We start from the raw sequence: 25,824 nt of genomic DNA, 5'->3' as shown, positions 1-25,824 counted from the left end.
ACATCTGCCAATCCTCCTCTTTTTGCTGAGGAAGACTGCTCCTGGGCTACCATCCATGCCCATCTTCCTCTACTTTATATGGGACGCCACCACAGCATGGCTTGCCAAGTGGTGCGTCTGTGCACGCCCGGGATCCAAACCGGCGAACCCCGGGCCACCCCAGCGGAGCGTGTGCACTTAACTGCTTGTGCCACCGGGCCGCCCCCCCTAGATATTGTGTTTTTTATAAGACCCTTCACCAGCAAAAAGATTATGACTTGCTGAAGGCTCAGATGATGATTAGCGTTTTTTAGCAATAAAGTATTTTTAAGTTAAGGTGTATACATTTTTTTTAGACATAATGCTATTACAAACTTAATAGACTACAGTGTAAACATAAGTTGTATATGCACTGGAAACAAAAACAATTGTGTGATTAGCTTTATTGCAATCCTGTTATAATGTCACTTAATGGGGATACATTCTGAGAAATGTGTCATTAGGCGATTTTGTAGTGTGAACATCATAGAGTGTACTTACACAAACCTAGATGGTACAGCCTACTACACACTTAGGCTATATGGTGCTAATCTTATGGGACCATTGTCATATATGCAGTCTGTGGTTGACCAAAATGCCCTTCTGTGGCACATGACTGTACATACGTATGAAACATTTACTAAAATATATGCTGTACCATAAAGCAAATCTCAGTAAATTTGAAAGAAATGACATCTCAGATATGTTCTCTGACTTCAGTGATGATAATCTAGAAATCAATAGCAGATTACTGGAAAGTCCTCAAATATTTAGAAATTAAGCAATGTTCTTTTAAAATATTGACTCGACGGCACTAACAACAAACTTTTGCTTATGGGCTAAACAAGAGAGAGCAATTAAAATTGTAATATATATTGACCTGAATAATAATGGAAATATGTGTCAAAACTTGTGCAAGTGCAGCTAAAAGCAATGCTTAGAGGGATACATACAGCTTTAAATGTATATATTAGGAAAAAGAAAGGCTAAACATTAAGCTTCTGTTTCAAAACAATAGAAGAGGGGCCGGCCCCGTGGCTTAGTGGCTAAGTGCGTGCTCGCTGATGCTGGCGGCCCGGGTTCAGATCCCGGGCGCGCACCGACACACCGCTTCTCCAGCCATGCTGAGGCCGCGTCCCACATACGGCAACTAGAAGGCTGTGCAACTATGACATACAGCTATCTACTGGGGCTTTGGGGGGAAAATAAATAAATAAATCTTTAAAAACAAAAAAAAAAACAATAGAAGAATAAGCAAATTACAACCAAAAAAGGTTGAAGGAAAGATAAGAGCAGAAATCAAATAAAAGTAGATGTATGATTTTTTTTAAATGAAATCGTTGAAAAGATTAATAAAATTGATAAACCCCTAGAAAGACTGATAATGTAAAAAATAGAAAACAAATTGCCAATAGCAAGAAAGATACAGGAGACATCACTGTTAAAGGAGACTAAAGAGATAGAACAGACAAATGCAATAATGTAATCCTAGGTTGAATTCTGTACTAGAGAGGAAGAAAATACTGTAAAGGACATGATTGAAACAGTTATTAAAATAATCTTTAGGTTTAAGATTTGTAGCAATATTAAATTCCCTGAATCTGACAACTTGTACTGTGCTATATAAGAAAATATTCTTAGGAAATATGTACTGATGTATTAAGGAGTGAAGGAGCATGTTGTATGCAATCTATTCTCAAATGATTTAGAGAAAAGTAATATGTATATTAAGGATAGTAAGATAATGCTAATAAATTTGATAATTTAGATAAAAAACTCATTTTGGCGAAACTGACACAAGAAATAAAAAATCTGAATAGTCTTATATCTGTTGAAGAAAATAAATTTGTACTTGTAATACTTCTCAAAAAGAAAATTCCAGGCCTAGATGGTTTCACTGGTGACCTAAACATTTAAAGAAGAAATTAACACCAATTTTGTACGATCTCTTACAGAAAATAGAAAAAGAGATAACACTTCCCAACTTGTTTTTTGAAGCTAGCACAACCTTAGTACCAAAATCTGACAAGTAACAAGAAAAGGAAATTACTGGTCAATATCTCTCATGAATATAACCACAAAAACCCTGAGCATAATATTAGCAAGTTGAATTCTGCAATATATAAGAAAGATAATGTCATAATTTGGTAGGGTTTATTCTAGGAATCCAAGGTTAGCTTAACAATCAATATAAATCATATCAACAAAATAAAGGGAGGGAAATCATATAGTTATCTTAATAGATGAGCTATAGTATTTGATCAGTTTTAACACACTTCATGATAAAATTTCTTAGCAAACTAGGTGAGTATGTACAGTGATAGCTATCATACTTAATGGTAAATATTGAATGCTTTTTCCTTCAAGTTCAGGAGCAAGACAAGGAAGATCATTAGCACCACTTCTGTTCAACATTGTCCTGGAGGTCCTAGGCAACTCAATAAGGACAAAAAATAAAAGATATAAAGATTGGAAAAGAATTAAAACTGTCTTTTCACGGGTGATATGATTGTGTACTTGGAAAATCCAAAGGAATCTACAAACTGTTAGAATAGGAAGCAAAGTAAGTTTTCAAAAATCAGTTATATTTCTGTATACTAACATCAAATAGTTGGAAAATGAAATGAGAAACACATTTACAGTAGCAGCCCTCCCCCCCAAATCAATTTAATGAAACATTGCAAGACTGCCACACTAGAAACTACAAAACATTGCTGAGAGAAACAATTGACAAGCTAAATAAAAGGAGAGATGTCATGTTCATGGATTGGAAGATACCAGTTCTTCCTGGACTTATCTATTTGTTCTCTGTTTCCAGTTAAAACTCCCACAAGTTGGGGGTGAGGGGAGATACACAAGTCAGTTTTAAAACAAACATATTTGAAATGCAAAAGGACTGAGATTACCCAAGGCAATCTTAACAAAATTGGAATGCCTAGGGGCCGACCCGGTGGCCTGCTGGTTGTTTGCCCGCTCGGCTTCAGTGACCCAGGGTTCACGGGTTCTTATCCCAGGCGCGGACCTACGCACCACTTATCAAGCCATGTTGTGGCAGGTGTCCCACGTGTAAAGTAGAGGAAGATGGGTGCGGATGTTAACCCAGGGCCAGTCTTCCTCAGCAAAAACAGGAGGATTGGCAATGGATGTTAGCTCAGGGCTAATCTTCCTCACCAAAAAAATAAAAAAATAATAAAATGAACTTACACAAAAGGATATCCAAATGGCCTATTAAGCATATGAAAAGATACTCAACAACGTTACCTATCAGGGAAACGCACATTAAAATCTCAATGAATACCGTTATACACCCAACAAAATGGCTAAAATTAAAAAGACCAATAATATCCAGTATTGGCAAAGATGTAAAGCAACATTGTTGCTAGGATTATAAATTGGTATAACCACTTTGGGAAACTGGCAGTATCTACTTCTTAATAAAGCTAAGCATTCCCTGTGACCCAGCAATTTTACTCCTGTGTTTTATATACATATATATGTGTGTATATATATATACACACATATATATACACACACACACACACCCAAGAAAAATGTACATGAATAATCATAGCATTCATAATAGCCGCAAATTGGAAATGACCCAAATAGTGTACATAAGTATATTGTGGTATGTTCATACAGTAGAATACTTCATATGGCTACTAAACACAATAACATGGATGGCTCTCACAGATATAATAATGAGCAAAAGAGTATGTACTGTATATTTCTATTTATCTAAATTCAAAAACAGCTCAGATTAATCTACACTGAAAGAAATAAGAATAGTAATGTGGGCATTATTATTGAATGGTTAGGGCATAAGGGAGCCAGGGCTACTCGAAGTATTCTATATCTTGATCTGGGTGGTAGTTACTTAGGTATATACTTAGTTAAAATTCATTGAATTATGCGTGTAATGTTAGTGTACTTTATGTATGTAATAACCTCAAAATGTTTTCTAAACAGTAATAGTATAGTAGATATTTGCTGTAATGAGGTTTTTATAAAAACCTGGTTTGCAATTACTACCTGCAGAAATTTTTTTTCTGGGAAATTTTTGACTAAAAATTTTATGTAGTGAAGTAGAAAGAGTATCAGCTTTTGAGTTAGAAGACCTTGGTTCTAAATTCTTCTCTGCTATTTTTTACTTTCTCTAGTCTTATAAAACCTGGGCTCTGTGATCTTGTAAAGTTATTTAATCTCTTTCTATTGTACGGTGTAGTTAATAACTTCCCTATCTAATTCCTGGGATAGCAAAAGAATTACATGAGATGATTGATGTGAAATTGCTTTGCATCTAATGAATTAGCCGGATTTATAGTATCTTCATAATCCAATGAGACACTTGGGTCTGGGCTCATATACACAAATTCTGGAATCCCTCATGGGTATTGTGATAGTGATCTCATTCCCCTATGTAACAGGTTACCTTGATTTATTCCTTTTTTTCAGATAACTCGGAGAAATTAGAAGTGCTCTTGGAAATCTGGGAGTACATATTGGTGGATAAGGGAGCATGACTTCTGAATTGAAAGACAGCTGAGATTGTCCTGAGCCATTTACCCTATTCTGCCAAACATTTGGCTCATTTGTTCCTAAGATTTGGTTACTTGTCAAAGGCTTAATCTTTGGAAGAAACTCTAGCTTCTCTAACTGCATTTCATCAACTCTTAGATGTGATTTATTTTGAAATGCACTATTATTTTATGTGCCACTAAGGGTGAAAAAAGCCAGTGCCCATTACAATTGTAAGAAATCATTGATTGCAAGATATCTCCTAACTTCAGAGATGTTAATTGGGGAAAAAACATGCATCTTAGAATCAGTGAAATATAAGATATTTTGTGTACTGTGTTTTAGTTTTGGTAGATTTTTAGTTTCTGTGGATTAGCATGGCTTATAAATTGAAGCGTTTTTAGCTCTGTAAAAATGTTAGTCAAAGTGCACCTTAGTGTAACCTAAATTACTCAGAGAGGTCAAAATTAAGTAGACACACAATTTACAGAGAAAATAAAAAAAATATGAGATAAAATATTCACCCCTGTAATTTAGACACTTTAATTGACACATCAAAGTGACCCACACTAGTCTTGACTTAATAATGATTGCCATCAAGTTATAGCTAAATTTTGATAACTTAAGTGTTTTATTACTACAGAATCACAGCAGAAATTGTAGCTTTTATAAGAGCAAAAAAGTATTTTGTTTGTCTTGTCTATTGCTCATTATCTTTAAATAATTACTTTTAGGTGTGTATTTGCCATCTGAAAGCAACCAGAGGTCTTGAATCCTTCAAGAAGAAGACTTTTTCCTCCTCTAAACTAAAACAGATAGATATTTGATGCACTGATGGTAGAAATGTATTTTGTAACCATCATTTCCCACATTTAAAATTTAATGCCAAGATTAAGAATTGTTCTGTTGCAAAGCATTGCATCTAAACTGGTATTCTAGATATTTAATGGAAGGTACAAAGTTAGATGTCTTTTTCAGTCTTAGAAAAATCCAAATATCCACAGAAAGTAGATGATTGATATTTGAGAGCTAGTACTAATGCAGAAGCTATCCCAAGTTCCCATAATAAAAGCAGTTCTGCTAATCATTGTTTTGAATTTCAAGAATGGTCTTATTAACAGTCATATTTACTGGAGCACATTTCAGCATTGTCTCTGTCCCTTTGTTACTTATATTTATTATTAATGGAATATATACGTGGATTGGCTTTTGCATGTGGGGGCCTTTTTTTTTAAGCCTCTGGACATGACAAAGACAAAGGATTCATAGCAATTTTTAGCAAGAAATGTGTGGACTTAATTGTAAATGGAGAGTAATAGAGGTATGTAGAAATATAGTCTGTTTTCTCTTTTTAAATGCCTTGTTGGTTAAGATTACATGTGAGTTAGCAGTTTATTTAATGATTAAAGAGAAAAAACCAGTGGAGAAGGTAATGTTGAGAGGAAATGATTATAAGTTCAATTCAGTAGGGCAAATAAGGAACTCACCATGCACCATTCCTCCCCACTCCATCTCAGGAGTTACTGGGGACTGTATTAGTTAATGGATTTTATTGCTCATTCATGTGAAAAATGCTTTCCTTCATCTAAAAAGCTATTAGAGTTTTTAATATAATGCCTTATTGTGAACATAATAATGCATTAAAATTTAATAAATATCTGGCACCTTTTTTTAATTTGTTTTGTTTTGATCAGAAAATGGAGATGGTGATTGCTAATATTCCAAGGAAATATGTGAAGCTAAATCATCTACTGACGGCTACTTTTTATTTAATCTCCCTTTCTTCATAGCCACTGGTTCTTAGTGATGCTGTTTTGGCCTTCTACTAAATGCAAGACTTTGCTGAGAGAGTAGGCCAGACACTGAAAGTTGCTGTCCCCGAAACCTTTTCAGTCCCTTGGGCTGCAAGGCCTCCAGTTGGCTACTGGAGAGCAAGAAAGAGGACTGCATTTCCGTGGCAGCAGCCTTGAGGAGCATCATCAAGAAGCAGCAACAGTGGAGATAGAGAGAAGCCAAAGAGCTTAGAAGAACCTTACTGGTAGCTGTAGGACACAACAGAGTATCTGGTAGTTTGCTGCCTGTGTGTCTTTTCTGATCTTCAAAATATGGGCATGATGCTTTTTTAAGGATTATTATTTTATGGATAAATTTTAGAAAACTGACCATTTTATTCATTGTTTATCAGTACGAGGATGTCGTCCAGGAAAGATTGTGCAGATGACTGAGGCAGAAGTTCGAGGCTTATGTATCAAGTCTCGGGAGATATTTCTCAGCCAGCCTATTCTTTTGGAATTGGAAGCACCGCTGAAAATTTGTGGTATGTAAATGGGTAAAGTTGGAAATGATCTCTTTTGAATCCTGGTTTTCATCCCATATTTACATTGAAGATGATCTACAGAAAACATTTTAAAATTTTTATATAAAAGAGGAGATAGGTTTTCTTACATAAAATTATATAAAAATTGAAACTTTACTAAAATGACAAGTTACAGACAAGAAGAAAATATTTCCTACACATACAATGTATAAAAAGATTGCTATTTACATATATAAAGAGTTCTTAGAAATAAATAAGAAAAAGACAATGCAATAGAAATATAATGAAAAAAAGAAAGAGGCAGATCTTAGAAGAAATTCAAATGGCCAAGATCCTCAGCCTCACTACTAATCAATGAAATGTAATTTAAAAACAAATCTCAAATTCTAATCAGATTGAAAAAATGTCAAAAATTGATATGCAGTGTTGCCAAGGATGTGGAGAAATGGGCATTCTGGTACAGTGGTTAGAAAAAAGCAGATATAGAAGTTTGGGGATCAATATGGCAATATCCATGGTCTTCTAACATTGTTGGTGATCATTTTAATTTATTTTGAAGAATAACATTACAATTTGTGTTTGTTCTTTTAAATTTTACAGTGGCTTTTGGCCAAAAGCAAAAACTTATCACCTTAAGTTGAATGATTGCATTGTTATCCAGAAAAATTGTTGCACAGAAAGCATTTTTCTATAGTTCACATAACAGTGGAAAGTGGTATAAATAATGTATTGTACTGGCTTTTGGTTTAATAACGCAGTTTTTCTTTGTAGTGGCTATTAGTGTTTATGGCATAGCTTTTATGGACTTAACCATCAGCTTTTGCTCATTCAAGGATTATTTGCTATATGCAAAAAATTTCACTCCCCGACATGTTTCTTAGTGATCCACATTCACATACTTTTTTTCTCTTTCTTCATGTGGTTTATTAAGTCATGTGCCTGGTGCTCCTTTGTACAGTGCCTAGCAAATAAGAGATATTAGCTAAGTAAATGTTGAATAAATGAATTAATTAGCTTAGAATATCACTTTTAAGGAAGAGGTAGTAGTTTGGAATTTTGTGCAAATGATCAATCACTTTTGTGAATTTAAATGAAGCAGATGTAGTCACTTATAAGTCATCTTTAAATTAAAATGATTTGAATTCTCAGCAAGGTGCTCTTTAAAATGCTTTAACATAGAAATAACTTGAAAGTAACAGAAGTTATTTGTGCTAAATATTTCTGAGTTCTTGCTATTTGTCTCACTATTTGGTATGACAAAGTGACCTAAGTTAAACTACCAGATAATAAGAGTAACTGTATTAGTTGTATAACAGATTTCCCCAAAACTTTGTGGCTTAAAACGTTAATTTATCATCTTGCAGTTTCTGTGGGTCAGGAATTTAGGCACAGCTTAGCTGGGTCCACTGGTTCTGGATCTCGCACAAGGCTGCGATCAAGGTGTTATCTGGGGCTGCAGTCATCTCAAGGCTCAACTGTGAAAGGATTCAGTTCCTTATGGGCCAGTGGACTGAGGGCCTCAGTTCCTAATGAGCTGTTGACCAGAGGCCTCATTAGTTCTTTGCCATGTGTGCCTCTCCATAAGGCAGCTGGCTTCATCATTAAGCATGAGAGAGGGCAAAAGAGAGTGCAAGCAAGACAAAAGTAACCTAATCTCAGGAGTGACAGCCTATCTCACTTTTGCTGTATCCTCTTTGTTAGAAGCAAGTCACTAGCTACAGCCTGCATTCAAGGGGAGAGGATTACACAAGGGTGTAGTAAATGTTGAGAATCATTTCATAGAAACTACTTAACCAGGGTAACCAAATTTTCTAAAACTGACTTGTTCTATTTTTAGGAGATATTCATGGACAGTATACAGATTTACTGCGATTATTTGAATATGGAGGTTTCCCACCAGAAGCCAACTATCTTTTCTTAGGAGATTATGTGGACAGAGGAAAGCAGTCTTTGGAAACCATTTGTTTGCTATTGGCTTATAAAATCAAATATCCAGAGAACTTCTTTCTCTTAAGAGGAAACCATGAGTGTGCTAGCATCAATCGCATTTATGGATTCTATGATGAATGTAAGTAAAAATGAAAACTTACTTTTATTAATTTAATTAATAGTAATGGAAAATTCCCTAATAATTTTCCATTTCAAAAGAGTTCCTTCAATTCAGAGTTTTTAGAATATGATCTATCAAGCATAAGCCCAAGAAGGGAGCCTTTCATGGAAAAGGAACCTCAAACTGGGAAACTTCATGTTACTAATTAAATTGCTTCCTTTGGACCTCCTTGGTCATGTTGTTTCAGGTTGACTGCAACATAGTCAGCTGAAAGCCCTTCTTGTAATTAGTTTACAGGGTAAAATGTCCAAGTAAAGCAGAGCTACCTACACTAGACAGTAGCCTCTGGTTTTCTAGTGTCCATTAAGGTTTTAGCTCTCAGCATTCTTGTGCTGTGACAGAAACTCTTAATTGGCCGTGTCACAAAAAATATTGAGAAATTCTATGAAATTATTTAAAAGTTGAAGTTTATTATTAGAATTTTAATCTGTGCTTATAAACCTAGAGAGATAAGGATACTGAATACTCTGGGGTATCCTTATTTTATTGTACTCTTTTATCAGGAAGAAATCACTGATTTGCTGTTGTATAGTAGTCTTTCCAAGTGTTATTACAAAATTACCCTATTACATTTGAATTTGGTCTTTTGCTTTTGTTAGGGTATGAGAGTGAACGTATGTTTAGTTAATTACAATTTAGAACCAGTTACAATGATTTTCAAATTGAATTTCTTTTTTAGTGCTGAGTTCTCCATTAGAATCTACTGCTTTTTTCCATCCTTAAATTTGGTAGAGACCTTATTCAGAATCTTACCTCCTTGATTCATATAATCGTTTATTTGACAAATGTTTGAGGGAATGTTATACGCAAGGCACTATTCTAAACACTGGGAATAAAGCAGTGCACAAAACAGATGCTCTCTATTCTCCTGGAGCTTATGTTCTAATGGGAATCATTCTGTATTTGATTTTATATTGCATTTTTATTTCTGAAGTGTAGTGTATGGTTCCAGTTGTTTAAATCAAAGCAGTAGACAGGAAGTAGTTGTAGTACATCAAACCATAACCACATTTCTCAAGCTACATCAGAAACAGAGGTATATTCTTAAAGGATAAAATATGGGCTTGAATATCCTCGAGGATAGAAATGATATCAAATGAAATAATATATGTGAGAGCAGCTTGTAAAAACTGCTTTGAGTTATACTTACTCATTGAGAGGCAGGTTACAGCATAAAAACATAGGAAATTAGTGCTTACATCTTTCATCCCTCCCTTGGGTTAGTTGTTGCAATTTATTGCCAAATTCAGAAAAATTGAGTAACTCTAAAAAGGTGAACATACACTTGAGATTGTCTTTGTTGTAGCTCTTTATGCTAGACTTCAGGAAAATTATAGCCTTTGTGTCTCTATTTATACTTGCTACAGTGCCAAGTGATAATTCACTCAAAAGTGAGTACCAATTAAGCACTTGGGAATTCTCCTTTCTTGGCAGTAAGTTTATGCTCTGTTACTCAACGCATTAGAGTTGAGATGGACAGTCTCCAGAGGCACCGCTTTCACTCTTCTTACTTATTTCCATTGTACATGTTGAATGGAAAAAATAAACTAATAGTCTATTAGACTGTGTCAAAGTTGCTATGTTACAGTGATATTAAAAGACAAAAGTGTTTGATGTATTTGTTTCATAAAGCACCTAGGGCAGTCTTTGAAGTCTTTGTAACTTTACTGAAAGTGCTGAATATTTATTATAGTTATTACCTTTTTAAAAGTATACGAGTAACACTTATAGAAAAAACAAAGTGCTAGATGAACAGAAGAGAATTGAAATCATTCATAATCCTGTGGCTGTGAGATAACTAATGAGAACAGTTTTAGATGTATTTACTCTATTTGCTTATTCTTTTTATAGGCAAACGAAGGTTTAATATTAAATTGTGGAAGACCTTCACCGATTGTTTCAACTGTCTGCCAATAGCTGCCATTGTGGATGAGAAGATCTTCTGTTGTCATGGAGGTAGACTAGTAAATTTACCTTATGGGTTTTTCTTATTGTTCTTCCATTACAGTCATGTGCTGCATAATGACGTTTTGGTCAACGATGGACCTCCTATACAGTGGTGGTCCCATAAGATTAGTACCATATAGCCTAGGTGTGTAGTAGACTATACCATCTAGGTTTGTGTAAATACACCGTATTATGTTCGCCCAATGGTGAAATCACCTGACAAATTTCTCAGAACATATCCCTGTCATTAAGCAACTCATGACTGTATTTAGAAAAGACCCAGAATAATTAAGATGCTATGGGAAAACAAAGCAGTGCTTGTGTGAACACTGAAGTGATTAAAAGTGTTTTTAAACATGGCTGAAATCTCTTTTAATAACTAGAAATTTATGATTATTTATACATAATGAAAATGGAAATCTGGTACTTATCTTTAAGGAATTTCACATATGAGGAGGATAACCAGAGTTTTATTTGAAAAAACGTGTTCCCTTTGCCTCAGTTTTGAGAGAATGATACCCTATCAGTAAAAATGAGATCGTGATGATTTTCCTGCCTATATTCAACACCTTTCATCAGCATCCAAATATAATTGAGCTTAATATTTCCATATACCAAGGGTTCTAGGTTTTATGTAATAGGTCTGCTTTAGTCCTAAAAAATAATTTTTTAGTAGAATGATGTTATTCTGTATAACTTGTTAAGTAAGCTTGAATATATGAAAGTTGATTTGAAGAACTAAATATGTGTCTTGCACTTGGCTAGATGCCATGAAAATATATAGACAGTTTATGATTTGGCTATCTTGAGGAATTTAAAAACCTATTGATAAAATGTATATTTCAAAACATATTGAGTAATGAATGGAATTTAATTATGTCACAGTACTTATAGAGACAGTAATTATTAAGAGAAGTCAGGAAAGGGAAAGAATTGTTAGGTGAATGTTTATGAAGGCGTGGAGTTTGGAGGATACATAGAGTTTGGAGAGGTGAAAGGGACTTGAGACAGTCTTTTTTGTGTTGTCTAGTTCAAGGAATGTGTGAGTACTGGCCCAACTAGAATGTCGGGGAATGATGGGATCAGATGATAGAGATATGAACACTGAGCAAAGGAGTTTGTTGAATGGTTTAATAACCATCTTGGGTTTTTGTTCAGGGACGTAATTTAATGAAAATACTATAAGATAATTAGTTTTTCGTTAATAAGTGGGAAGAATTAAAAGTGGAAAATGCTAAAAAGATAGACTTGTCTAGGCCTGAGGTAATAAATGATTTATTCTCTGATAGAACATAATTCACTAGATTAATTGAAACATATTTAACAGTGGATACTAAACATTTAAGAAATTGTAGCTCTTGCACATCAGTATAGCTAAGAATAGAAATGTAGTAGTATGGAATATGAATATTTAGCTTTGTTCTTTGTGATGATACTTGGATTGTCTACCAAAGAAAAATAGTAGCTTATATTTATCTACTACTTTAAAGGTTACAAAGTATTTTCATATACTTTTTCTTGTTTATCCTTCTGATCAACAGTTACCCTTTTATGAAGATAATGAGCATGTTGGAGTGGGATGTATGAAGGTCTTCTGGGACAGTGAGGCACTTTAACTTGGAAGTAAACATGTTTAAGATTAGGTGGTAAGAAGTGGCAGGAGTGGTAGGAAGGATTAGAATTGAGTATGTATCTGTGAAGGGCAGGAATGTTTGCAAGGAAAAGTAGTAGGATTTCTTTCCTTGAGAAATCTTTTGAAATGAAAGAGAATTTCATTTCCGGTAGGGGAAATTGAATTTCAATTTTCAATTCAAATTGCATTTCAATTTCTGGTAGGGGAAAAAGGGGAAGACCTAATCATAATGTTCTGTTATGTCAAAGTGGGATTCTATTTAATAACTCAGTATATTAAAGATAACATTAAAAGGAACACTTTAAATATCTTTAATTTCACATAGTGAATCTACTTTGATGAAATACTTTTTTATTTGAGTGACAAATTTTTAGATGTCAGTACTATGAGTCATCTTTTTATTTATAGGACTGTCACCAGACCTGCAATCTATGGAGCAGATTCGAAGAATTATGAGACCCACTGATGTCCCTGATACAGGTTAAGTATACAGACAAGTTTAATTAATTGTTATATGTAAAATGTTGGCATATTTGAATTTAATTATATTTAGTGGAAGTAGGATTGGTTTATGTAACAAAGAATAGAGCTTTTTTTGTAGTCAGTAAGCTAACTACAGATTACTTGCAGTAATATAAAATACTTCCACTTTCCACTAATTATTCCCCAAAGTAAATAACTTTTAAATATAGTTCTATCAAACTTAGTTATCACAGAAGATCTTGCTGTTGATTCCCGTTATCTTCCTGTCTTTCAAAATTCCCTCATTCATATCAGCATTGGTTATATCCTTCAAAGACTTGTTAAAAATTAGTCAAAAGTTTTTTTTTGTGAGGAAGATCAGCCCTGAGCTAACATCCATGCCAATCCTCCTCGTTTTGCTGAGGAAGACTGGCCCTGAGCTAACATCTATTTCTAATCCTCCTCCTTTTTTTCCCTTTTTCTCCCCAAAGCCCCAGCAGATAGTTGTATGTCATAGTTGCACATCCTTCTTAGTTGCTGTATGTGGGACGCCACCTCAGCATGGCCGGACAGGTGGTGCGTCCGTGCGCACCCAGGATCCGAACTTGGGCCGCCAGTAGTGGAACGCGTGCACCTAACCGCTAATAATGGGGCCGGCCCCTAGACAAAAGTTTTTTAATTAAAATAATTTTTCTTTCTTCGCCAAGGATACAGTTACCTTCTTCTAAATTATCTAGTAGTTTCTTATTATTTTCTGCATCATTTATATTTCAGATTTTTAGAACTAAATTTTAAGGCTCTTTGAGATGGAAGGCTCTATAGATGTGTGGTGAATTTTATGAAAATTGTGAAAATTTTATGTGAAAAAATTATGAAAACTGACTATTCAGACATTCAGAATAGTCTTAGATAAGTGAAGCAAGTCAAAACAAAGCAGATAAGTTCCAGTTGAGGATAAATTGCTGTGTTGATTAAGAAATGAGCCTAATGTAGTTTTATAAATAAATACTAGGCACAGTTGCCACTTAACCTAACTTTTCTATTGGCTTTTTTTTTTTTCTTTTTTTTGTGAGGAAGATCAGCCCTGAGCTAACATCCATGCTAATCCTCCTCTTTTTGCTGAGGAAGACTGGCTCTGAGCTAACATCTATTGCCAATCCTCCTCTTTTTTTCCCCAAAGCCCCAGTAGATAATTGTATGTTATAGTTGCACATCCTTCTAGTTGCTGTATGTGGGACACGGCCTCAGCATGGCCGGAGAAGTGGTGTGTCGGTGTGCGCCCAGGATCCGAACCCCGGGCCGCCAGTAGCGGAGCATGCGCACTTAACCACTAAGCCACGGGGCCGGCCCTCTATTGGCTTTTAAATGGTAATTATTCATATTTGAGTACCAGTGTATATACTAAGGTGTGTACTAATCATGGCATTCATATCATATAATGCCATGAAGACCTATGAATTTAATGCAGTTGTTCTGTTTCCTCAGTTCAGCTCTTCTTAAACATCAATACCTTTCTGTGTGGCATTTTCTGACACCACTTCTGTCACCAAATGTGTGTGGTTTTTCCACACCACCACCAATTCTCCAACACAAAGTGGGTATTCAACAATTCTATTCTGTTCTGACACTAACTCCTGGAGTTAGCCAAGGCCCCACAGGTAAAGGACTTCATTCCACAAGACTGCCCTCACTTCAGATGCCAGCTTCAGGTGGGGTCCCCAGGAGACCCACACTTCTGCCTGACCTACTACAACCTACTTACAAGGGGGTTTCCACAACCACCTCTTCAGGTGCTTTATTACATTTACCAGTTTATTATGAAGAATACAATTCAGGAACAGCCAAATGGAAGAAATGCAGAGGGCAAGGTATGGGGGGGAGTGTTGGTTGGTGAACAGCTTTCACACCCTTTGGCATCATTGTGTTCACCAACCTGGAAGCTCCCCAAATCCAGTTGTTCAAGGGTTTTTATAAAACTTAATTTCCAGTCCCCCCTTCCCCTCCCAGAGGTGGCAGGGACAGGGTGGGAGGACTGAAAGTTCCAACTGTCTGATCACGTTTTGTCTTTCTGTTGACTGGCCCCCATTCTGAAGCTGCCTAGGGGCCCCTGGGTCACTTCATTAACATAAACTCAGGTGTGATGGAAAGGGGCTCCTTATGAATAACAAAAGACACTATTATTCAGGAAATTCCATGGGTTTTAGGAGCTCTGTGCCAGGAATGGGAACAAAGACCAAATATATTTTTATTATATCACACTGTTATACTATTAAAAATATTAACATAAGCACAACTGCCTTGTCCCTCAGTTTCCGCCAGACTTTTTTTTAAAACAACCTTACATTATTGGATTAATTGTCCCATTGTTATTTGTGTAATCAGACCCACTCTTTATGTATTGTATCATCAGTTCTCAGCAGACTTGAATATCTTCAGAATGAGGTTTACCTACAGTGCCATAGGATCTAGAAATCCTATTATATATTAGAAACATCATATATATAAAGAAAAAAGCTTACGGATAAGAGGATTATTTATTTGTAATTTTGTAAAGAGGAATTGATTATTCATCAAATAGGGTTCGGCTGGGTGGTTAATAAATTCATTTCCCACGCTTAAGATCCAAATTCTATGGAGAGATAAACATTAAAAAATATTCATGAACCAGTGCCTGAACAAAACATGGCTACACCTTTAAATTGGACTAAGAACATGCAGTTGGTTGCTTGTTTTCAAGTGTGATTGGATTGTTGTGCACAGTGCACTGAAAGCCTGATAATATCACTCAAAATGTTACTCATGATTAAACATCAACCCTTATAAACAGTTGTGTAGATACTCTGTTGTCAGTAAGCCACTGACATACTGCGTATTGTAGTAAGTTGCCTCATAACTTACTTGTATAAGTAGCACAACTTACTTGTGTTGATTATAAAAGGAAAACATGTATTTTACCAGATTTTGATTGTAATTATAGAATATATTTAAATCTAATAGAAACTAGTATTTAAGGTACAATATAAATATATTTCAAGACATTACATCTTCAGAGTTTCTGTTAATGGTATAGTTCAGACATAATCAATTTCAAGGATGACACATTAGGTTTCTCTCTTCAGCATATTCTAGTGGGAAGTTTCTGAGATGCTGAAAATGGTCATTTTAAGTTTTGACATTTTCTATAATCTTTAAAAATCTAATTTATAAATATATAAACACATTTTTTGAAACAATAGTCTAATGATTGTGATACTCGTTCAGTAGGAATTGAATTAGAAAACAGTGAACTTGGACTTGGAGATTCTTATCTTGATTCCATTAAAGTTGAAGGATGCCAGATTGTTGTTGCTACCATTATTTGATTTTGTATGCATCTAGACTGTCATATTTCCCAAATAATTCTGAAAGCAGCTACATTCTAGTTTTATTGTCACATTAAAATTATAGATTACTATCCTGCTCACTGCTTCACCTGTGGAAACAGACTGGAAAGTATGAACGTTATAGAGCACTGGGGATGTGTGTGTGTGTTTTTTTAAAAAATCAGCTTGTGATTCTTTAGAAATCAGAAAGAGTTTGTAAATTGAGACTAGCTATCCCAGTGGATTTTGTGTGCACTGGGATAGTTATTTGAGAACTTGTGAGAAATTGAGAGTACATTGCCACCAATTCTACAAGGTGTTTTAGATAATTCCCCTATCAAGACAAGCTATACTAGGACTCAAAAGGAAGATTTCCTTTCCTGATAACCTGTATTATTGACGTTTGTGGGTTATCAAAAAAAAAATCTTCCCTTAGCACCATGGTTCTTAGAAAAGTACTTAATATCGTCATCTCAACATCTACCCCCTCTTAATCTCACTACAATTTGAGTGTTACCCACTCTCTTCCCCTCAACCATCAGAATACTGTTTTCGAGCCTGCCCTGATGGCCTAGTGGTTAAAGTTTGGCCACTCGGCGGTCCGGGTTTGTTTCCCAGTCATGGAGCCACACCACCCATCTGTCAGTTGCCATGCTGTAGCAGTGGTTCATGTAGAAGAACTTATGACTAGAATATACAACCATGTACTGGGGCTTTGGGGAAGGAAGAAAAGAAACTGCTTTCATTAAGGTCTGATGATCTAATTCTACGTGGCACATTTTTTGGTTTTCATCCTACTCCACTTGTTCATTACACTTGAAACTTAATCATTTCCTACTTCTAGATAGTGTTTACCTCTTTCAGATCTCTGCTAGTCTAATCTTTTCCTTTTGTTTTGACCATTCCTTCTCAATATTTTTTATTTATTCCCCCTCCTTGGCTTGCTTATTAATTCCTCAGAGTTTATTTACTGGTCTTAACCTTACATTCCCAAGGTGGTCTGAGTCCCTCCTAAGATTTACACTACTATTAGTATGATGAAGATAGCCAGATGAATATTTTTAGCTCTGACCTTTTGTTAAGGCCAAAACATTACCGAAGCCAATGATCTGATTTTACTCCTTCATGTTTTACTTAAATCCTCTAGGCCTTCGTAGAAAAGGTTTTCTTCCCTCAATTTCATCTATAGATCAAATGCAATTCCAATGAAATCTCAATTGAGTTCACAAAATTAGATAAACTGATTCAGAAGTTTATATGTGGAAGAACAAAGGATTGAAAGTCACCAAGACAATCTTGAAGAAAAATATTAAGTGGGGATACTAGTCCTGCTAAATATAAAGATTTATTTAAAAGCTCTGGTGTGTTATTGGCTAGGAATAAATAAAATAGAGTAATGAAATAGACTGTAGCACCCAGAAACAGACAGTATAGGTAGCTCTGTAAGGAAAGGATGAACTATTCAGGAGATGCTGCTGGATCAATTGGGTATCCATATGGAGAAACTATGTACAAAACATCAACAGTGGGCCGGCCCCGTGGCTTAGCGGTTGGGTGCGCGCGCTCAGCTGTTGGCAGCCCGGGTTCAGATCCCGGGCGCGCACCAACGCACCGCTTCTCCCGCCGTGCTGGGGCCGCGTCCCACATACAGTGGCTAGAAGGATGTGCAGCTATGACATACAACTATCTACTGTGGCTTTGGGGGCAAAATAAATAAATAAGTAAAATTATATTAAAAAAAAAAGATCAACAGTGTTTTCCATATATTGTGTTCTTAGCTATTTCCTATATGTGGAAAGGGTTGGAAAGTACTACCTTAAGCAGCCAGGCAAAATTATATTTGTATGGTTGCTTTAATAAAAAGTAGCTAAGTTCAGTGAGCTGGGATACTAGGAGGCAAGTGATTGTTACTGTTTTTTAAAGGGTAAGAGGGCAGGAGAATAAATGTGATATAGTTATACTTTATTTTATAAACTTTTTTTTTTCATTGCTATTTTTTTATTCTTTAAAGGTTTGCTCTGTGATTTGCTGTGGTCTGACCCAGATAAGGATGTGCAAGGCTGGGGAGAAAATGATCGTGGTGTTTCCTTCACTTTTGGAGCTGATGTAGTCAGTAAATTTCTGAATCGTCATGATTTAGACTTGATTTGTCGAGCTCATCAGGTATAAAGTATAAAACTTCTGGATGTTTTAATATTTATCAACTTCACACAAGTTCACTTCTTTTATTTTTGAGGAAACTGAGATCCAAGAAAGCTAATTATACAAGGAAAGCAGTAGGAGAGGTGAAGCCTGTACCTTGATCTCACAATTAACAATCTAATGATTTGTTAACCCTTTCTCACCCTCTAAGGGGAAATGTTTCAAAAGAATATATTTTTGCAGTATACTAACATATTTTTCAGTGCTTGTCTGAAGCCTTCTAGAAATATTTGATCCCATATTAATATGATGTTTACCTGCTATAGATAATAATCAAATGAATTGTGTGGATTTTGATAAGAGCAAACCATGCTGTAAAAAGACATTTTTGAGACAACTGGGGAAATTCAATATAGACTGGGTATTAGATATCAAGGAGTCATTGTTAATTGTTTTGGCTGTGATGGTACGTACCATTATTGTTATGTAAGAAGGATGTCCATGTTTTTCAGAAATGCATACTCAAGTATGTAGAGGTAGGATGACATGTCTAGGATTTGCTTTAAAATACATCAACAGAGAAAGGGGGGGATAAATGAAACAAATGTAGCGAAATCCTGGTAATTGAATCAGGGTGGTGAGTAAATGGAATTTTATTGAACTCTTCTTTGTCTACTTTTGTGTGTATTTGAATTTTCATTGTAAAAATACATATACAATTTAGGTTTACTTGTTTTTTTAATGTCCTCCTCCACCACTGGGATTGTACATCCTTTAAGGAGGGGATTGCAATTTACTGACGTTGGACTATCCATTGCCTTGTAAACTTAGCAACATATTGTAGCATGCATTTAGTGTTTGTTGAATAAAATTTAATTAACAAAAGCTTGTTTTAACAATTTAGTATATTAAGTCCTCACGATCTCTAAAACATAACTGGTATGAAACATATTGAAAGGCATTTTTAAAAATCTTTTTTGGCCACTTTTAAAATACTAAAAGTATTTGAAATTTATAAATATAATATTTTTAAAGATTCTTTGTTACTTCTTTGTTGGTTAAAGCAATACTTATTAAGTATAAGCTGTAGATCTCCATTCACTGGTCTTTTCAAAAATAGATGATTTAACTAAGAACTAAAAGTACGTACTGAGTGCCAAGCACTGTGCTGAGCTGGAGTAGATAAAGTAGCCAAAGTGTTAACAGAAAAGGTTAATATCTAAATTCTACCATGAGGTAATTGTAACAGGAGCATGTACCTCATACTAAGGTAGGAATGATTTGTGAAAAATGTAAGTTATTTTGGAGGTGCTTTCTTATGAGCAAGTATTGTAGGATAATTTTGCTTAATCAAAAGATACCTAAAAGATTTGAAAAGTATTCTTGCCTACTATAGATAAATATAAAATGTTTACATGTCATTGCCTACCTCTCAAATTTGTAAAGCTAAGAAACATAAATTGTTTAAATCACTCAGGAATTGACAACAGATTCTAGAAATCATATTAAATCATTAAGAAAAATAATTATACATATAAAAATTTAATTTATAGGCAGCTAATTTTTATTAGGAGCATGATCTGTGTATATTAAACTCAACTTAGTAAAATTTTCACCGTGTAGCTACATAATACTAATAGAAAATTAGAAAGTAGAGCAAGAAAAATGTTCTTGACATAATCTATCTCATTGTCTGGTTATTGTTCGTTGAATTAAGGATTCTGTAGTTCAATTGTAATGCCATCATCTTAAGAAGTAATTGGTGTCCCAGCTCCCTGTAGACACTCTACCTATTAGCATATAGAAAGCCTTGGAAATGGTATGATTTTTAAACTTTTTAATAATCACAAATTTATTTTTATTTCATTTAAGCTAAATCCTTGCCATTATAGGAAAGGCACACCAATTTTAATATTCTAAGGCAAGTTTAAGAGTTCAAGCTTCCAAAACAAGGTTTTTTTTTTCAGGTCTTTGTCACATTAATTTCAGTTAGTATAGATGGTTGAGAATTACCTATAAATAAGTGTGTTTTTTCTTTTGACATTTATTTTGACAGGTGGTGGAAGATGGCTATGAATTTTTTGCTAAACGACAATTGGTAACCCTATTTTCAGCCCCAAATTACTGTGGCGAGTTTGATAACGCTGGTGGAATGATGAGTGTGGATGAAACTTTGATGTGTTCATTTCAGGTATGAGATAAATATAAATTTATAACAATTAGAAATCTAATTAAAACTATTGTCAGAAGAATTTTTCTTTTAGATTTGTGTTCTTTCTCTGCGCAAGTGTAGAAAATTGGTTTTATTCAGAAGTGATAATCACTCATAGACTCATTAGAGATTTCTATTTTCATTCACAAAGTTTCCAGCCTTTTTGGTATATATCAAATTAAGTAGAGTCTTAGGGAACCTAAGTTATGTCAGTCATTCTTGATGCAGACTTTTAACGTGTTAAATTCCTGGACTCCTTGATAGTGGCTTACCTGCTAAAAGAATGTGAATTCAATGAATAATTTAGATTTTGTTTTCTTTGGCAAGATGAATGGGTGGGATACACATTGAAGAGAAAGAATTATATTATAAACTTAGATGAAAATTATGTAGAATATTTACCTAAGGAAAAAATTTCCAAATAATCTTAAAAGGACCCATTTATGAATATAGAAACATTTACATTTTAAAAAGAGACCAACTCTAGCTTTAGTGTGCTACTTAAAATCATTCTTGTTCACGGACTAAAACAACTTTAATACTTTGTTTTTGCAAAGGTTATTTTTATGTCCCTAACATGCACACACATTTTAAATACAGAGGGGCTTTCCCATCCCTCTTTCCCTTTATTGTATTATATACTGTTTCTATCCACTAGTACAATTGAATGGTAAATGATAGTAACCAGGCCTTATCCTTCAACAGTTGCCATAGTGGAGTTGGATTAATATGTTTTTTTCACTGAGGTACTGTGATGCTCAGAATAGTTCCAAGAAATGCTTCATAAATCTTGTCTACACATTTTTTGTATAAATATTGAAATTGTCTATCTATAAAGTAGGTTAAAGCTCTATTTATACCTACCAGAATAAATATAATGAAAAAGTCAGACAGTAGCAAGTATTGGGGAGGAAGTGGAGAAGTTGGAACCCTCATACACTGATGGTGAGAATGTAAAATGGTGCAGCCGCCTTGGAAAATAGTTTGGCAGTTCCTCAAAAAGTTAAAAATAGAGTTTCTATACGACCCAGCAATTTGACTCCCAGGTATACACACCCAAAAGAATTGAAAACAGGTGCTCAAAGACATGTATATGCATATTTGTAGGAACGTTACTTATAATAACCAAAAGGTAGAAACAACCCAAATGTCCATCAACTAAAGATTGAATAAACAAAATGTGGAATATCCATAAAATGGCATATTGTTTGGCAATTAAAAGTAATGAAGTACTGGGCCGGCCCCGTGGCTTAGCGGTTAAGTGCGTGCGCTCCGCTACTGGCGGCCTGAGTTCGGATCCCGGGCGCGCACCAGCACACTGTTTGTCCGGCCATGCTGAGGCCGCGTCCCACATACGGCAACTAGAAGGATGTGCAACTGTGACATACAACTATCTACTGGAGCTTTGGGGAAAAAAAAGGAGGAGGATTGGCAATAGATGTTAGCTCAGAGCCGGTCTTCCTCAGCAAAAAAAAAGAGGAGGATTAGCGTGGATGTTAGCTCAGGGCTGATCTTCCTCACAAAAAAAAAAAAAAGTAATGAAGTACTGATACATGCTACAGCGTGAATGAACCTTAAAAACATCTCAGTGAAAGAAGCCAGTCACAAAAGACCACATATTGCATGGTTTCATTTATATGAAATAGCCAGAAAAGACAAATCAATAGAGAAAGTAAGTAGATCAGTAGTTGTTTAGAGTTGAATGGAGTAGGAGAGTGGAAATGAGGAATGATTGCTTATGGGGACAGGTTTCTTTTTGGGGTAACAAAAATGTCCTAGAATTAGATAGTAGCAGTGGTTGTACAACTCTGTAAATATACTAAAAGTCATTGATTTGCACATTTTAAATGGATGAACTTTATGATATTTGATATATATAATCAAGCTGTTTTTTTAAAAAAAAAATCTGTTTACACATAAAAAATTAAGGTCTGAAGAATTTGTAATTACCCTCTGAATAAATAGTGGCAGAATTATGATGAGAACCTAGGTCTTTGACTCTTAAACTAGTGTCCTTTCCTCACCACAGTGATATACTAATTTGAAAAATATTTTACTTAAATCTAAGGATGAGGGGCCGGCCCGGTGGCACAAGCAGTTAAGTGCACATGCTCCACTGCGGCAGCCCGGGGTTCGCCGGTTCCAATCCCAGGCGCGCGCCGACGCACCGCTTGGCAAGCCATGCTGTGGCGGAGTCCCATATAAAGTGGAGGAAGATGGGCACGGATGTTAGCCCAGGGCCAGTCTTCCTCAGCAAAAAAAGAGGAGGATTGGCAGATCTTCCTCACCCAAATAAATAAATAAATAAATAAACAAATAAACAAATAAATAAATAAATCTAAGGATTGGGTAATTGATAAGATTCATGTACTCGAGCTTTTGTTACTGAATTATCAATGGAATGACAAATAATAGCAATATTCAGACATTTGCATACTCTTTAAATATGAGAAATGTTTGTGGAACTTTACTTTTTTTTCTACATTTTTATTGCACTTTCACAATTTATGTCACTTATTGAAAGAAAAACCCACTATTGTAACAATTTTCTTAAACTTACTGCACTTGAAAGAATAACATTGTTAATAAATTGTTTACTTTAAGATATTGAAACCATCTGAAAAGAAAGCTAAGTACCAATATGGTGGACTGAATTCAGGACGTCCTGTCACTCCACCTCGAACAGCTAATCCACCGAAGAAAAGGTGAAGAAAGGAACTCTGTAAAGAAACCATCAGATTTGTTAAGGACATACTTCATAATATATAAGTGTGCACTGTAAAACCATCCAGCCATTTGACACCCTTTATGATGTCACACCTTTAACTTAAGGAGACGGGTAAAGGATCTTAAATTTTTTTCTAATAGAAAGATGTGCTACACTGTATTGTAATAAGTATACTCTGTTATAATATTCAGCAAAGTTAAATCCAAATTCAAAATTACCCATTAAAGTTACACCTTTATGTATCACAGTTTTTAAAGTTGAAAAGCATCCCAGTTAAACTAGATATGATAGTTAAACCAGATGAAAGCATGATGATCCATCTGTGTAATGTGGTTTTAGTGTTGCTTGATTGTTTAATTATTTTGGGCTTGTTTTGTTTTGTTTCTTTGTTTTTGCTAGAATAATGGCAAATATCTTAAAATTTTTTCCCTGTACATTTTTAAAAGTGAAATGTGAGAAGAGCTTTAAAGACATTCACTATTATTTTTTCCTTGCTTATTTACTTATGTACCTATTTGATCTTACTAAAAACTTATGCCTCATTACAATGAAAAGGAATTTTAGAGATTGATATTTTTTAAAAATAGGCAAACTGTCCAATCTAGTGATTTAATCAACGAGTTTGACTGGGCAAACTTTACAGCTGATAGTGAATATTTTGCTTTATACAGAAATTGCCACTGATTTGGATTTGTGCACTCTAATTTTTAACTTATTGATGCTCCATTGTGCAGTAGCATTTCATTTAACTTTAAGATAAGGCTCATATAGTATTACCCAACTAGTTGGTAATGTGATTATGTGGTACCTTGGCTTTAGGTTTTCATTCGCACGAAACACCTTTTGGCATGCTTAACTTCCTGGTAACACCCTCACCTACATTGGTTTTGTTTTTTGGGTTTTTTTGTTGTTGTTGTTGTTTGTTTTTAGATCCACAGAACATGAGAATCCTTTTTTGACAAGCCTTGGAAAGCTGACACTATCTCTTTTTTCCTCCCTCTGTACGAAGGATATATTTAAATGAATGCTGGTCAGTGGGACATTTTGTCAACTATGGTATTGGGTGCTTAACTGTCTAATATTGCCATGTGAATGTTGTATACGATCGTAAGGCTTATGTCACTAAAGATTTTTATTCTGATTTTTCATGATCAAAGTTCATATAATATTGTATAGACATGCTTTGTAGTGAACTATAGTAGCAATAATTTCTGTACATGATCAAGGGTTTATTGCAGCATTTCTTTTCCAGTTCTCTCTTTTTTTTAAGGGTTGGTATTAACAAATGACAAGGAGTAGAAAAGTCAACATAAAGATTTTAGAAGGAGAACTTACAGGACACAGATTTGTGATTCTTTGGATGTGACACTTTTGGATGTGATTCTAAAAGCTTTTATTGAGCATTGTCAAATTTGTAAGCTTCATAGGGATGGACATCATATTTATAATGCCCTTCTATATGTGCTACCATAGATGTGAAATTCTTGACCTTAATATCGTCTTTGAAAATGTTAAATTGAAAATTCTGTTAACTTACATTTTATGAATTGGCATATTGTATTACTGCAAGAGATTTGATTTTCGGCACAGTGCAAAGTTCTTTCAAATGCATATGTCTTTTTTTCTAATTCCATTTTGTTTTAAAGCACATTTTAAATGTAGTTTTCTCATTTAGTAAAAGTTGTCTAATTGATATGAAGTCTGACTGGTTATTTTATTCTATTTTTTCTTAACAGTGAGACATTTAAACACACGTTTTATTCAAATAGATGTTAATGTCTAACATACATTGAATTGATTCTTCTCTGAAAGTGTTCCTGTACTGCATATGATGTATTAGGTTAGGTCACACAGGCTTTTATCTAATGTGATTTAAGTATCTTCGTAATAGGAGTGTAAGTTGATCAATCTCTAATTTTAGATGTACTCTTAGTAGTCATAGTGAAGTGGGTCTAGAAAATAAGCCTTAGGCAGGAGACAGGGCAGTCTTTCATTAATCTCAGTATTAGTCAAAACACATTAATTTGGATGCACTTCCTGGGTTTTTATAATAATTCATCTAGGTCAATACTGAATATGAAAAAATAGTCACTAATTGAGCAAATTAGTAGTCATTAAATTTAAAGGATGGAAATTCATCATGTTTAAAAATTATTCAAGCAGGCCGGCCCCGTGGCTTAGCGGTTAAGTGCATGCGCTCCGCTGCTGGCGGCCCGGGTTCGGATCCCGGGCGCGCACCAACCCACCGCTTCTCCGGCCATGCTGAGGCTGAGTCCCACATACAGCAACTAGAAGGATGTGCAACTATGATATACAACTATCTACTGGGGCTTTGGGGGAAAAAAATAAATAAAATTATAAAAAAAAAAATTATT

At 34.9% G+C, this 25,824-nt stretch overlaps 1 protein-coding gene across 2 annotated transcripts in view; it reads left to right on the top strand.

Moving 5' to 3' along the window:
• Positions 1-25,142, top strand: part of PPP1CB (protein phosphatase 1 catalytic subunit beta) — a 40,208-nt gene extending 15,066 nt beyond the window's left edge. The window contains exons 3-9 of one of the 2 annotated variants that reach the window (XM_058551526.1): positions 6,722-6,853; positions 8,691-8,921; positions 10,815-10,919; positions 12,952-13,023; positions 18,379-18,530; positions 20,566-20,700; positions 23,326-25,142. In XM_058551526.1, the coding sequence (XP_058407509.1) occupies positions 6,722-6,853; positions 8,691-8,921; positions 10,815-10,919; positions 12,952-13,023; positions 18,379-18,530; positions 20,566-20,700; positions 23,326-23,430 (932 nt within the window). In that variant the 3' untranslated portion in view covers positions 23,431-25,142. Of the gene's footprint in view, positions 1-6,721; positions 6,854-8,690; positions 8,922-10,814; positions 10,920-12,951; positions 13,024-18,378; positions 18,531-20,565; positions 20,701-22,789; positions 22,970-23,325 lie in introns of those variants that run through there. The other variant, XM_058551525.1, reaches the window with a different exon arrangement.
• Positions 25,143-25,824: the final 682 nt, after the last annotated feature.

The sequence above is a fragment of the Diceros bicornis genome, chromosome 12, assembly GCF_020826845.1.
Source record: "Diceros bicornis minor isolate mBicDic1 chromosome 12, mDicBic1.mat.cur, whole genome shotgun sequence".
In the NCBI taxonomy this organism is placed as follows: domain Eukaryota; kingdom Metazoa; phylum Chordata; class Mammalia; order Perissodactyla; family Rhinocerotidae; genus Diceros; species Diceros bicornis.
This window is presented reverse-complemented; position numbering and strand designations above follow the sequence as displayed.